Source organism: Gobius niger (genome assembly GCF_951799975.1).
Source record: "Gobius niger genome assembly, contig: SUPER_1_unloc_1, whole genome shotgun sequence".
Classification (NCBI taxonomy): Eukaryota; Metazoa; Chordata; class Actinopteri; order Gobiiformes; family Gobiidae; genus Gobius; species Gobius niger.
In genome coordinates this window covers 49,963-63,309 of record NW_027639333.1, presented here as the reverse complement: position 1 = coordinate 63,309, position 13,347 = coordinate 49,963, and the positions used below count along the sequence as shown (strand labels likewise).

General features: G+C 51.7%; 1 protein-coding gene across 1 annotated transcript in view; it reads left to right on the top strand.

Moving 5' to 3' along the window:
- Window positions 1–3,868, top strand: part of exoc3l2b (exocyst complex component 3-like 2b) — a gene marked incomplete at its 3' end in the record, with an annotated part of 72,902 nt that extends 69,034 nt beyond the window's left edge. Inside the window, exons 15-16 of the mRNA XM_079583038.1 lie at window positions 947–1,068; window positions 3,583–3,868. Coding sequence (XP_079439164.1) covers window positions 947–1,068; window positions 3,583–3,868 — 408 coding nt within the window. The remainder of the gene's footprint in view (window positions 1–946; window positions 1,069–3,582) is intronic.
- Between the last annotated feature and the right edge of the window lie 9,479 nt (window positions 3,869–13,347).

Sequence of the window (13,347 nt, the reverse complement as noted above, 5' to 3'; positions counted from 1 at the left end):
CATGTCTCTCTCTCATGTCTCTCTCTCATGTCTCTCTCTCATGTCTCTCTCTCATGTCTCTCTCATGTCTCTCTCTCATGTCTCTCTCTCATGTCTCTCTCTCATGTCTCTCTCTCATGTCTCTCTCTCTCATGTCTCTCTCTCTCATGTCTCTCTCTCATGTCTCTCTCTCATGTCTCTCTCTCATGTCTCTCTCTCATGTCTCTCTCTCATGTCTCTCTCTCACCTGTCTCTCTCTCACCTGTCTCTCTCTCACCTGTCTCTCTCTCATGTCTCTCTCTCATGTCTCTCTCATGTCTCTCTCTCATGTCTCTCTCTCATGTCTCTCTCTCATGTCTCTCTCTCTCATGTCTCTCTCTCATGTCTCTCTCTCATGTCTCTCTCTCATGTCTCTCTCTCATGTCTCTCTCTCATGTCTCTCTCTCATGTCTCTCTCTCATGTCTCTCTCTCATGTCTCTCTCTCATGTCTCTCTCTCACCTGTCTCTCTCTCTCATGTCTCTCTCTCACCTGTCTCTCTCTCACCTGTCTCTCTCTCACCTGTCTCTCTCTCATGTCTCTCTCTCACCTGTCTCTCTCTCACCTGTCTCTCTCTCACCTGTCTCTCTCTCACCTGTCTCTCTCTCATGTCTCTCTCTCATGTCTCTCTCTCATGTCTCTCTCTCATGTCTCTCTCTCATGTCTCTCTCTCACCTGTATCTCTCTCTCGTGTCTCTCTCTCTCGTGTCTCTCTCTCACCTGTCTCTCTCTCACCTGTCTCTCTCTCATGTCTCTCTCTCTCATGTCTCTCTCTCTCATGTCTCTCTCTCTCATGTCTCTCTCTCATGTCTCTCTCTCATGTCTCTCTCTCATGTCTCTCTCTCATGTCTCTCTCTCTCATGTCTCTCTCACCTGTCTCTCTCTCACCTGTCTCTCTCTCATGTCTCTCTCTCATGTCTCTCTCTCAGGACTCCCCGAGCTCGTGGCTAGATGGCGCTCTCTCTCACCTGTCTGAGATCATCGACCTGGACGACCTGCCCTCGATCCAGATGGAGGTGGGCGTGTTGCTGCGCGAGTACCCGGACGTCAGGTGAGTCTGAGCGTGTAACCATGAAGGAGGAGGGGCTTTAGAGCGAGGAGGAGGGGCTTTAGAGCGAGGAGGAGGGGCTTTAGAGTGAGGAGGAGGGGCTTTAAAGAGGAGGAGGGGCTTTAGAGCGAGGAGGAGGGGCTTTAGAGCGAGGAGGAGGGGCTTTAGAGGAGAAGGGGCTTTAGAGCAAGGAGGAGGAGGGGCTTTAGAGTGAGGAGGAGGGGCTTTAGAGCGAGGAGGAGGGGCTTTAGAGGAGAAGGGGCTTTAGAGCAAGGAGGAGGAGGGGCTTTAGAGCGAGGAGGAGGGGCTTTAAAGAGGAGGAGGAGGGGCTTTAGAGGAAGAGGAGGGGCTTTAAAGGAAGAGGCGGGGCTTTAAAGAGGAGGAGGAGGGGCTTTCAAGTGGAGGAGGGGCTTTAGATGAGGAGGAGGGGCTTTAGAGGGGGAGGTGGTGCTTTAGAGTGAGGAGGAGGGGCTTTAGAGCGAGGAGGAGGGGCTTTAGAGCGAGGAGGAGGGGCTTTAAAGTGGAGGAGGGGCTTTAGATGAGGAGGAGGGGCTTTAGAGGGGGAGGTGGTGCTTTAGAGCGAGGAGGAGGGGCTTTAGACCGAGGAGGAGGGGCTTTAGAGCGAGGAGGAGGGTCTTTAGAGCGAGGAGGAGGGGCTTTAGAGGAGAAGGGGCTTTAAAGTGGAGGAGGAGGAGCTTTAGAGCAAGGAGGAGGAGGGGCTTTAGAGCGAGGAGGAGGGGCTTTAAAGAGGAGGAGGGGCTTTAGAGGAAGAGGCGGTGCTTTAGAGTGTGGAGGAGGGGCTTTAGAGCGAGGAGGAGGGGCTTTAGAGGAGGAGGAGGGGCTTTAGAGCGAGGAGGAGGGGCTTTAAAGGAAGAGGAGGGGCTTTAGAGCGAGGAGGAGGGGCTTTAAAGAGGAGGAGGGGCTTTAAAGAGGAGGAGGGGCTTTAAAGAGGAGGAGGAGGGGCTTTAGAGCGAGGAAGAGGGGCTTTAGAACGAGGAGGAGGGGCTTTAAAGCGAGGAGGAGGGGCTTTAGAGCGAAGAGGAGGGGCTTTAGAGCGAGGAGGAGGGGCTTTAAAGTGGAGGAGGAGGGGCTTTAGAGGAGGAGGAGGGGCTGTAGAGCGAGGAGGAGGGGCTTTAGAGGAGGAGGAGGGGCTTTAGAGGAGGAGGAGGTGCTTTAGAGGAGGAGGAGGGGCTTTCGAGCGAGGAGGAGGGGCTTTAAAGCGAGGAGGAGGGGCTTTAGAGCGAGGAGGAGGGGCTTTAGAGCGAGGAGGAGGGGCTTTAGATGAGGAGGAGGGGCTTTAGAGGAGGAGGAGGGGCTTTAGATGAGGAGGAGGGGCTTTAGAGGAGGAGGAGGGGGTTTAGAGCGAGGAGGAGGGGCTTTAGAGCGAGGAGGAGGGGCTTTAAAGGAAGAGGAGGGGCTTTAGAACGAGGAGGAGGGGCTTTAAAGGAAGAGGAGGGGCTTTAGAGCGAGGAGGAGGGGCTTTAGAGCGAGGAGGAGGGGCTTTAAAGCGGAGGAGGAGGGGCTTTAAAGAGGAGGAGGGGCTTTAGAGGAAGAGGAGGGGCTTTAGAGCGAGGAGGAGGGGCTTTAGAGCGAGGAGGAGGGGCTTTAAAGCGGAGGAGGAGGGGCTTTAGAGGAGGAGGAGGGGCTTTAGAGCGAGGAGGAGGGGCTTTAGAGCGAGGAGGAGGGGCTTTAAAGCGGAGGAGGAGGGGCTTTAAAGAGGAGGAGGGGCTTTAGAGGAAGAGGAGGGGCTTTAGAGCGAGGAGGAGGTGCTTTAGACTAGGAAGAAGGGCTTTAGAGTGAGGAGGAGGGGCTTTAGACTAGGAGGAGGGGCTTTAAAGCGAGGAGGAGGGGCTTTAAAGGAAGTGGAGGAGCGGCTTTAGAGCGAGGAGGAGGGGCTTTAGAACGAGGAGGAGGGGCTTTAGAACGAGGAGGAGGGGCTTTAGAGGAAGAGGAGGGGCTTTAAAGAGGAGGAGGAGGGGTTTTAGAGGAGGAGGAGGGGCTTTAAAGAGGAGGAGGAGGGGTTTTAGAGGAGGAGGAGGGGCTTTAAAGTGGAGGAGGGGCTTTAGAGGAGGAGGAGGGGCTTTAAAGAGGAGGAGGAGGGGCTTTAAAGGAAGGGGAGGGGCTTTAAAGTGGAGGAGGAGGGGCTTTAGAGGAGGAGGAGGGGCTTTAAAGTGGAGGAGGAGGGGCTTTAGAGCAAGGAGGAGGAGGGGCTTTAAACGAGGAGGAGGGGCTTTAGACCGAGGAGGAGGGGCTTTAGAGCGAGGAGGAGGGGCTTTAAAGCGAGGAGGAGGGGCTGTAGAGCGAGGAGGAGGGGCTTTAAAGCGAGGAGGAGGGACTTTAAAGAGGAGGAGGGGCTTTAGAACGAGGAGGAGGGGCTTTAAAGTGGAGGAGGAGAGGCTTTAGAGGAAGAGGAGGGGCTTTAGAGCGAGGAGGAGGGGCTTTAACCATGGCGTGTATCCCTGGCGTGTATCCCTGGCGTGTAACCCTGGCGTGTGCGTGTGCCCGTTGCGTGTGCAGGCGGAAGCACCTGTCGGCCGTGCTGAACCTGCGGGGCCTGACCCGTCAGTCGGAGCGAGCCGAGGTCCTGGACGTCCTGAAGGACCTGGAGCAGAGCCTGGAGTCCGGCTCGCCGTCCCGGGACCGCGCCCTGTTCGCCGAGGTCCCCGTGACCTCCGAGCTGCACTGCGTCAACGTGGGCCTGAGCCGCCTCGCCCTCACCGCCACGTCCTGCTTCAGCTCGCTGAGGCCGGCGAGGGGCGGGGCCAAGCGCCGCGGCAAGGAGGGCGAGGAGGAGGGGCTTTAGAGCGAGGAGGAGGGGCTTTAGAGGAGGAGGAGGGGCTTTAAAGAGGAGGAGGGGCTTTAGAGCGAGGAGGAGGGGCTTTAGAGCGAGGAGGAGGGGCTTTAGAGTGAGGAGGAGGGGCTTTAAAGAGGAGGAGGGGCTTTAGAGCGAGGAGGAGGGGCTTTAGAGCGAGGAGGAGGGGCTTTAGAGCGAGGAGGAGGGGGTTTAAAGAGGAGGAGGGGCTTTAGAGCGAGGAGGAGGGGCTTTAGAGCGAGGAGGAGGGGGTTTAAAGAGGAGGAGGGGCTTTAGAGCGAGGAGGAGGGGCTTTAGAGCGAGGAGGAGGGGGTTTAGAGCGAGGAGGAGGGGCTGTACAGCGAGGAGGAGGGGCTTTAAAGAGGAGGAGGGGCTGTAGAGCGAGGAGGAGGGGCTTTAGAGCGAGGAGGAGGGGCTTTAGAGCGAGGAGGAGGGGCTTTAAAGGAGGAGGAGGGGCTTTAAAGGAAGGGGAGGGGCTTTAAAGGAAGAGGAGGGGTTTTAAAGGAGGAGGAGGGGCTTTAAAGGAAGAGGAGGGGCTTTAAAGAAAGGGGAGGGGCTTTAGAGGAAGAGGAGGGGCTTTAAAGCGAGGAGGAGGGGCTTTAGAGCGAGGAGGAGGGGTTTTAGAGGAGGAGGAGGGGCTTTAGAGGAGGAGGAGGGGCTTTAGAGCGAGGAGGAGGGGCTTTAGAGCGAGGAGGAGGGGCTTTAGAGCGAGGAGGAGGGGCTTTAGAGCGAGGAGGAGGGGCTTTAAAGAGGAGGAGGGGCTTTAGAGCGAGGAGGAGGGGCTTTAAAGAGGAGGAGGGGCTTTAGAGCGAGGAGGAGGGGCTTTAGATTGAGGAGGAGGGGCTTTAGAGCGAGGAGGAGGGGCTTTAAAGGAAGAGGAGGGGCTTTAAAGGAAGGGGAGGGGCTTTAAAGGAAGGGGAGGGGCTTTAAAGTGGAGGAGGGGCTTTAAAGGAGGAGGAGGGGCTTTAAAGGAGGAGGAGGGGCTTTAAAGGAAGGGGAGGGGCTTTAAAGGAAGGGGAGGGGCTTTAAAGCGGACTGTGGAGGTTTGAGGCGAGACGCTGCTGAGAGAAAACATGGTCGTTTTATCTCTGTCTCAGTAAAACCTGTTTTTTCCCACGTTTTTCTCTGAGGCCAAAAGTTAAAAGTGTCTGTGGGTCAAGTCCAGCCTTAAACACATATAACTGCAAATAATAATAGTTACTTTATTCATTCTTTTTTATATATATTTGCATTTGAGTCTCATATGCTACATTAAAACAAACGTTCACCCTGACAAAGCTTTATTATAATCGTATAATTGTATAAACGTAAACACTTTATTCATTTAACTTAAAGAAAATCATTTTGAAAGTGTCAGTTCAGCTTAAATTCTTTTATTTTTACAATAGAAGTTGGAAAACTGGAAGGTTGACGCTAACACGCTCTGATAAAAACCGAGACGCAACAGAAAGGAGCGAAACAGCGCCTCCGATTTCACACTGGTGGTCAAAAAGTGTACTGCATCCATATTTACCATTAAGAATGAATGGGAGAGAGTTGGTTCCGCTTTAACACTGACATGTGACTGAGCTGGGGGGGCGACAACATGGATTTAGTCACTTTAACCTCTTAACTCCCACCTGAACGGATCCCATTTTCTCCAGTTTGGATTTACCCCAATCGAAAAGCTTCTTGGGAAAAAAGCACAAAAACAGCCACAAAAAATGAGAAAACAAGGATGTAAACGCAACAAAGATGTGACAAAAATATGACAAAAATGTGGCAAAAATTCAACAAAAAGTGACAAAAAATTGACAAAAAAGTGACAAAAACTCAACCAAAAAGTGACAAAAATTCAACCAAAAAGTGACAAAAATTCAACCAAAAAGTGACAAAAATTCAACAAAAAAGTGACAAAAATTAGACAAAAAAGTGACAAAAATTCAACCAAAAAGTGACAAAAAAGTGACAAAAATTCAACCAAAAAGTGACAAAAATTCAACCAAAAAGTGACAAAAATTCAACCAAAAAGTGACAAAAATTCAACCAAAAAGTGACAAAAAAGTGACAAAAATTTGACAAAAAAATGGACAAAAATTCAACCAAAAAGTGACAAAAAAGTGACAAAAATTCAACCAAAAAGTGACAAAAATTCAACAAAAAAGTGACAAAATTTCGACAAAAAAATTGACAAAAATTCAACCAAAAAGTGACAAAAATTCAACCAAAAAGTGACAAAAATTCGACAAAAAAATGACAAAAATTCAACCAAAAAGTTACAAAAATTCGACAAAAAAATGACAAAAATTCAATCAAAAAGTTACAAAAATTCGACAAAAAATGACAAAAATCCGACAAAAAAGTGACAAAAATTCAACCAAAAAATGACAAAAATTCGACAAAAAAGTGACAAAAATCCGACAAAAAAGTGACACAAATTCAACAAAATTGTGACCAAAATGAAAAAAAAGAAAAGAAAAAACAACAACACAGCAACAACACGAGGAAAAGATCAGTTTTGTGGGTCTTAGCTTTCAAATGAGGTGTTACACAGGCCTATATAACAGCCAAAGAGGACAGAAGGCATTTGGTTGAGGCGGGTGGTAAGAGGTTAATAAAGTGGCTATGATACTTAGCATCAGAGGTCCCTATGCTAAAGTGGCTATGATAGTTAGCATACAGGCTCCTCCCCCTAACTCCTTCCTAACTGACAGACCCATTCGGACGCTTCTTGTCATGGTGGACGCTGACGCACCATAAGACTCCCGACTCCTTTACTGAGCTTTTAACCAAAAACAAGGAGGAATTATCAAAGGAAATCATCTTAAATCCGGGATAAAGATTTGGATAAATTAGTTTTAAATTAAAAAAAAATAGGGGAACATTAAAGAAAGAAATTAGAACAAATGGGAAAGATTTGGTGTGAAAAAAACTGTGTTCACCTGGAGCTACATTATTCACATTTGTCCATTTTTATGCTTTTGTAAAATAAAAGCTGAACGTGGATCCTCTTCCCCGGCAGCGTCTCGCCTTCACGACTCAACTGTGTTAATCACTTTATTATTGTTTTTACTGATTGTTTTATTTCATCATAAACTGTTTAAATCTTTTGTATTTTGCACAATCATCGGTACTGATTCTTATTCTGACCAAAGAAACATGTAAACGTTTGTTCTGTCTGAAAATAAAAGACATGTCTCTGATGGAGCTGCGTTTATTTATACATGACCACATACAACATACATGACCACATACAACATACATGAACACATACAACATACATGGACACATACACACATGATTACAAACATGTTATAAAACACAATACAGACATTTTAAACTGGAACTCTCTAGAAAGTTCAATGTGTTTTTGTGAAGTCACTTTCCTCAGAACGGACGACTCCAGGAGGCGGGGCCTGAAGGGAGGCGTGGCCTGAGGGGAGGTGAGGCCTGAGGGGAGGTGGAGTCTGAGGGGAGGCGAGGCCTGAGGGGAGGCGTGGTCTGAGGGGAGGCGAGGTCTGAGGGGAGGTGGAGTCTGAGGGGAGGCGAGGCCTGAGGGGAGGTGGAGCCTGAGGGGAGGCGTGGCCCTGAGGGAAGGTGGAGCCTAAGAGGAGGCGAGGCCTGAGGGGAGGTGGAGCCTGAGGGGAGGTGGAGCCTAAGAGGAGGCGAGGCCTGAGGGGAGGTGGAGCCTGAGGGGAGGCGTGGCCTGAGGGGAGGTGGAGCCTAAGAGGAGGCGAGGCCTGAGGGGAGGTGGAGCCTGAGGGGAGGCGTGGCCTGAGGGGAGGTGGAGCCTGAGGGGAGGTGGAGCCTGAGGGGAGGTGGAGCCTGAGGGGAGGTGGAGCCTGAGACGAGGCCTGAGGGGAGGTGGAGCCTGAGGGGAGGTGGAGTCTGAGGGGAGGTGGAGCCTAAGAGGAGGCGAGGCCTGAGGGGAGGTGGAGTCTGAGGGGAGGTGGAGCCTGAGGGGAGGCGTGGCCTGAGGGGAGGTGGAGCCTAAGAGGAGGTGGAGCCTGAGGGGAGGCGAAGCCTGAGGGGAGGTGGAGTCTGAGGGGAGGTGGAGCCTGAGGGGAGGTGGAGCCTGAGGGGAGGTGGAGCCTGAGGGGAGGTGGAGCCTGAGGGGAGGTGGAGCCTGAGGGGAGGTGGAGCCTGAGGGGAGGTGGAGCCTGAGGGGAGGCGAAGCCTGAGGGGAGGTGGAGCCTGAGGGGAGGTGGAGCCTGAGGGGAGGTGGAGCCTGAGGGGAGGTGGAGCCTGAGGGGAGGTGGAGCCTAAGAGGAGGTGGAGCCTGAGGGGAGGCGAAGCCTGAGGGGAGGCGGAGCCTGAGGGGAGGTGGAGCCTGAGGGGAGGTGGAGCCTGAGGGGAGGTGGAGCCTGAGGGGAGGTGGAGCCTGAGGGGAGGTGGAGTCTGAGGGGAGGTGGAGCCTAAGAGGAGGCGAGGCCTGAGGGGAGGTGGAGCCTAAGAGGAGGCGAGGCCTGAGGGGAGGTGGAGCCTGAGGGGAGGTGGAGTCTGAGGGGAGGTGGAGCCTAAGAGGAGGTGGAGCCTGAGGGGAGGTGGAGCCTAAGAGGAGGCGAGGCCTGAGGGGAGGTGGAGTCTGAGGGGAGGTGGAGTCTGAGGGGAGGTGAGGCCTGAGAGGAGGTGGAGCCTGAGGGGAGGTGAGGCCTGAGGGGAGGTGAGGCCTGAGGGGAGGTGGAGCCTAAGAGGAGGCGAAGCCTGAGGGGAGGTGGAGCCTGAGGGGAGGTGGAGTCTGAGGGGAGGTGGAGCCTAAGAGGAGGCGAGGCCTGAGGGGAGGTGGAGCCTGAGGGGAGGTGGAGTCTGAGGGGAGGTGGAGCCTAAGAGGAGGCGAGGCCTGAGGGGAGGTGGAGTCTGAGGGGAGGCGTGGCCTGAGGGGAGGTGGAGCCTGAGGGGAGGTGGAGCCTGAGGGGAGGTGGAGCCTGAGGGGAGGCGTGGCCTGAGGGGAGGTGGAGTCTAAGAGGAGGCGAGGCCTGAGGGGAGGTGGAGTCTAAGAGGAGGCGTGGCCTGAGGGGAGGTGGAGCCTGAGGGGGAGTGGAGCCTAAGAGGAGGTGGAGCCTGAGGGGAGGTGGAGCCTAAGAGGAGGCGAGGCCTGAGGGGAGGTGGAGCCTGAGGGGGGGTGGAGCCTAAGAGGAGGTGGAGCCTGAGGGGAGGTGGAGCCTAAGAGGAGGTGAGGCCTGAGGGGAGGTGGAGTCTAAGAGGAGGCGAGGCCTGAGGGGAGGTGGAGTCTAAGAGGAGGCGTGGCCTGAGGGGAGGTGGAGCCTGAGGGGGGGTGGAGCCTAAGAGGAGGTGGAGCCTGAGGGGAGGTGGAGCCTAAGAGGAGGTGAGGCCTGAGGGGAGGTGGAGCCTAAGAGGAGGCGTGGCCCTGAGGGGAGGTGGAGTCTGAGGGGAGGTGGAGCCTGAGGGGAGGTGGAGCCTGAGGGGAGGTGGAGCCTGAGGGGAGGTGGAGCCTGAGGGGAGGTGTGGCCTGAGGGGAGGTGGAGCCTAAGAGGAGGCAAGGCCTGAGGGGAGGTGGAGCCTGAGGGGAGGTGGAGTCTGAGGGGAGGTGGAGCCTGAGGGGAGGTGGAGCCTGAGGGGAGGTGGAGCCTGAGGGGAGGTGGAGCCTGAGGGGAGGTGGAGCCTGAGGGGAGGTGGAGCCTGAGGGGAGGTGGAGCCTGAGGGGAGGTGGAGCCTGAGGGGAGGTGGAGTCTGAGGGGAGGCGTGGCCCTGAGGGGAGGTGGAGCCTAAGAGGAGGTGGAGCCTGAGGGGAGGTGGAGCCTGAGGGGAGGCGTGGCCTGAGAGGAGGTGGAGCCTGAGGGGAGGTGGAGCCTGAGGGGAGGTGGAGCCTGAGGGGAGGTGGAGCCTGAGGGGAGGCGTGGCCTGAGAGGAGGTGGAGCCTGAGGGGAGGTGGAGCCTAAGAGGAGGCGAGGCCTGAGGGGAGGCGTGGCCTGAGGGGAGGTGTGGCCTAAGGGGGGGTGGAGCCTAAGAGGAGGCGGGGCCTGAGGGGAGGTGTGGCCTAAGGGGGGGTGGAGCCTAAGAGGAGGCAGGGCCTGAGGGGAGGTGGAGCCTAAGAGGAGGTGGAGCCTAAGAGGAGGCGTGGCCTGAGGTTGCCGTGGCGTCCGCGCCGGTTGCCGTGGCGTCCGCGCCGGTTGCCGTGGCGTCCGTGTTTTCTTTAGGTTCAGATTTTTCCGTCGATGAAACAAAAATCAAAACCTAAAAAAACCACAGCCGCTCGACCCGTGACGTCACTTCCTCCCGGGGCGGCTCCCCCTGGTGGCGACGCCTGAAACACACACAACATGAAAACCGTCAATAATTCACCTCAGCGACGGGAAGTCAAGCCAAGTCGAGCTGGAAACGCCGCCAATTCTCGATAATCGGAACGTTTGATCTGAAGTCACATGGTCCCACGTCTTTCCCGCTTCTTCATTCACAAATACCGACATGTTTGGCATCCACGTGTAGCGCGAAGTCCCCCCGACGCTCCAGTCCCAGCCTACAGGCCAGGGTCACGCCTCATTTGAAAGCTAAGCCCGACACAAAAACGCTTCTTCCTTGTTTTTCTCACGCGTTTCCGACCGCAGTCACGCTACACCGACAAAACCCGTAACGCAGCCGAAACGTCATCTTTAGCCGTGATTCTGTCGTTGCTTTTTATAACCGCGAAACGTGAGGAGCGACGTGAAAAAACGCGCCGCTCTGACCTCTGTTCCGCGACACGACGACAATAACAAGCATCAAAACAAAAGGGAGCGGTGTGAGCGCGCGGGGGGGGCACGGGAATAATCCTGACACGGGCGCGTTTTCACACCCGCCGAACCGAAAACGGCGACGCGGAGCTGAGTGGGATCAGATAACCGTGAGGAGAAGCGCCGCGGCCGCGCAGATCCCCGCGGCTCGAGGCAGAAAGCGTCGTTCCGCGGCCGGGGTTCTGCGGAGCCGCCGCGCTGCTGCACTGCGGACACTTCACGGCCGCCCGCCCCGGGACCGGAGGCTCTTACCGGGAGGAGAGGCCCGTGCTGACCGCGGAGAGGCCTCGTCAGAGCGGGCACGGCGGCGGGCAGAGCCGGAGCCCCGGTGTGTGTGCGTGTGTGTGCGTGTGTGTGTGCGTGCGTGTCCTCGCCGCGGCCGCAGGAGGAAGGAAGAGCCAAGATGGAGGAAGGAGAGAGGGAGCTGCTGCGCCCCCGCGCGGCCGCGAGGAGGACTGCGGCGTGTGGGCGGGGACTCACAGTTTAACCTCTTAACTCCCGCCTGAACCGAGAGGATCTTTTTCCTCACGTCATCAGGTTGTTTTCCATCATCTTTTTGTTGGGTTTTCAACTCATTTTTGTAGCTTTTTTGTCATTTTTTTGTCATTTTTTTGTCACATTTTTGTCACATTTTTGTCACATTTTTGTCACATTTTTGTCACATTTTTGTCATTTTTTTGTCACATTTTTGTCATTTTTTTGTCACATTTTTGTCGCATTTTTGTCATTTTTTTGTCACATTTTTGTCACATTTTTGTCATTTTTTTGTCACATTTTTGTCACATTTTTGTCATTTTTCTGTCAAATTTTTGTCTTTTTTGTCACATTTGTGTAAATTTTTTGTCATTTTTTTGTAACATTTTTGTCATTTTTTTGTTACATTTTTGTCATTTTTTTGTCACATTTTTGTCACATTTGTGTCAATTTTTTGTCATTTTTTTGTTACATTTTTTTGTTACATTTTTGTCATTTTTTTGTCAAATTTGTGTCAAATTTTTGTCAATTTCTTGTGACATTTTTGCCACTTTTTTGTCACATTTCCATCATTGTTTTCGTCTCAGATTTATTGCTATTTTCTCACCTTTTTTCCAGAAGCTTTTGGATTGAGGTAAAGCCGAACTGGAGAAAATGCTCTCAGTTAAGGCGTGAGTTAAGAGGTTAACCTCTTAACTCACGCCTTAACCGAGCACATTTTTATTTATTTATTTATTTATGAACATTTTATTAGAGGATCAGCCCCAAGAGATGAATCATCTCGTTTTCATGTGGGTCCTCAAATGTCCAAGAAAAATAGAACAGAAAACAGCAGAGTAGATGCAATCAAATCAAACAAACTGATAACAGTAATAATAATACAATAAAAACTAAATAATAATAATATTTTGTTTTTTTGGCTTTACCCAAATCTAAAAGCTTCTCGAAAAGGGCGACAAAAACGCACGGCTAAAGAGCGATGAAAAAGCAGCAAAAAAGCCACAGAAGAGCGACAAAAAACGTGACGAAAATGCAACGAAAAAACGGCCAAATATAGTCAAAAAAGCAACGGAAAAAAGGATGAAAAAAACAAACAAAAAAAGATTTAAAAAAAAATCATGAACACAATGAAAAAGTTACATTACTTTGGGAAGCTTTAACCTCTTAACTCCCGCCTGAACCGAGAGGATCTTTTTCCTCACGTCATCAGATTTTTTTCCATCATTTTTTTGTTGGGTATTCAACTCATTTTTGTAATTTTTTTTTGTCTTTTTTAATTTTTTTTAGTTTTTTTGGTCAAATTTTCATAAAATTTTTGTCATTTCTTGTCACATTTTTGTCATTTTTTTTGTGTCAATTTTTTGTAATTTTTTGCCATTTTTTGTCAAATTTTTATCATTTTTTTGTCATTTTTTTGGCAAATTTTAATCTCATTTTTGTCATTTTTTCGTCAATTTTTTCTTACATTTTTTTTCATTTTTTGTCAAATTTTCGTAATTTTTTTTGTCATTTTTTTATCAATTTTTTATCCGATTTTAATCAAATTTTTGTCACTTTTTTTGTCATATTTTGTCATATTTTTCATCCATGTTTTCTCACTTTTTTGTCACATCTTCATCATTGTTTTCGTCTCAGTTTTGTTGCCATTTTCTCACCTTTTTTCCAGAAGCTTTTGGATTGGGGTAAAGCCAAACTGGAGAAAATGCTCTCGGTTCAGGCGGGAGTTAAGGGGTTAAACTATCTCTCTCTCTCTACAACATGCACAATAGGGTCCTCGCTGTGGGATGGGACTCTCTTGAGAAAGAAGTGTGTTGCTCGAGGACACAGTGACAGCGTTTATTCGTGATTGCACAAACACAAATCATAAAACACTCAAATGGAACCACAGTCTGAGGACGTTAAAGGTTCCTCACAGATGTTCCTAAGCAGGAGCCGCTTCCAAACAGGTTCATTCTGTTCCATCGAAACACTTTGGTCCCTTTAGCTTTAGCCGTTAGCCTTTAGCCTTTAGCCGTTAGCCGTACAGCCTCCACTCCTGATGTGAATATTTACACATGTCCAAAGCTCCTCGAAGGACGACGACCAGGGAAAGTCCTGCTCCAAAGTAACGTCCAGGCGGCCATTTTGAAGAGGGCAGACCTCACGGGGTGAAGAAGATGGCCGCCTGGGTCGCCTGTGCCCCCGAGAAGCAGCTTTTGCTCGAGTTTGGAATCGACTTTAAACGTCGAACGGTGTTTGTTCAGAGTCGGACGAGTTTATGAATGCAGTACCAGCCGTGTCCAGTGG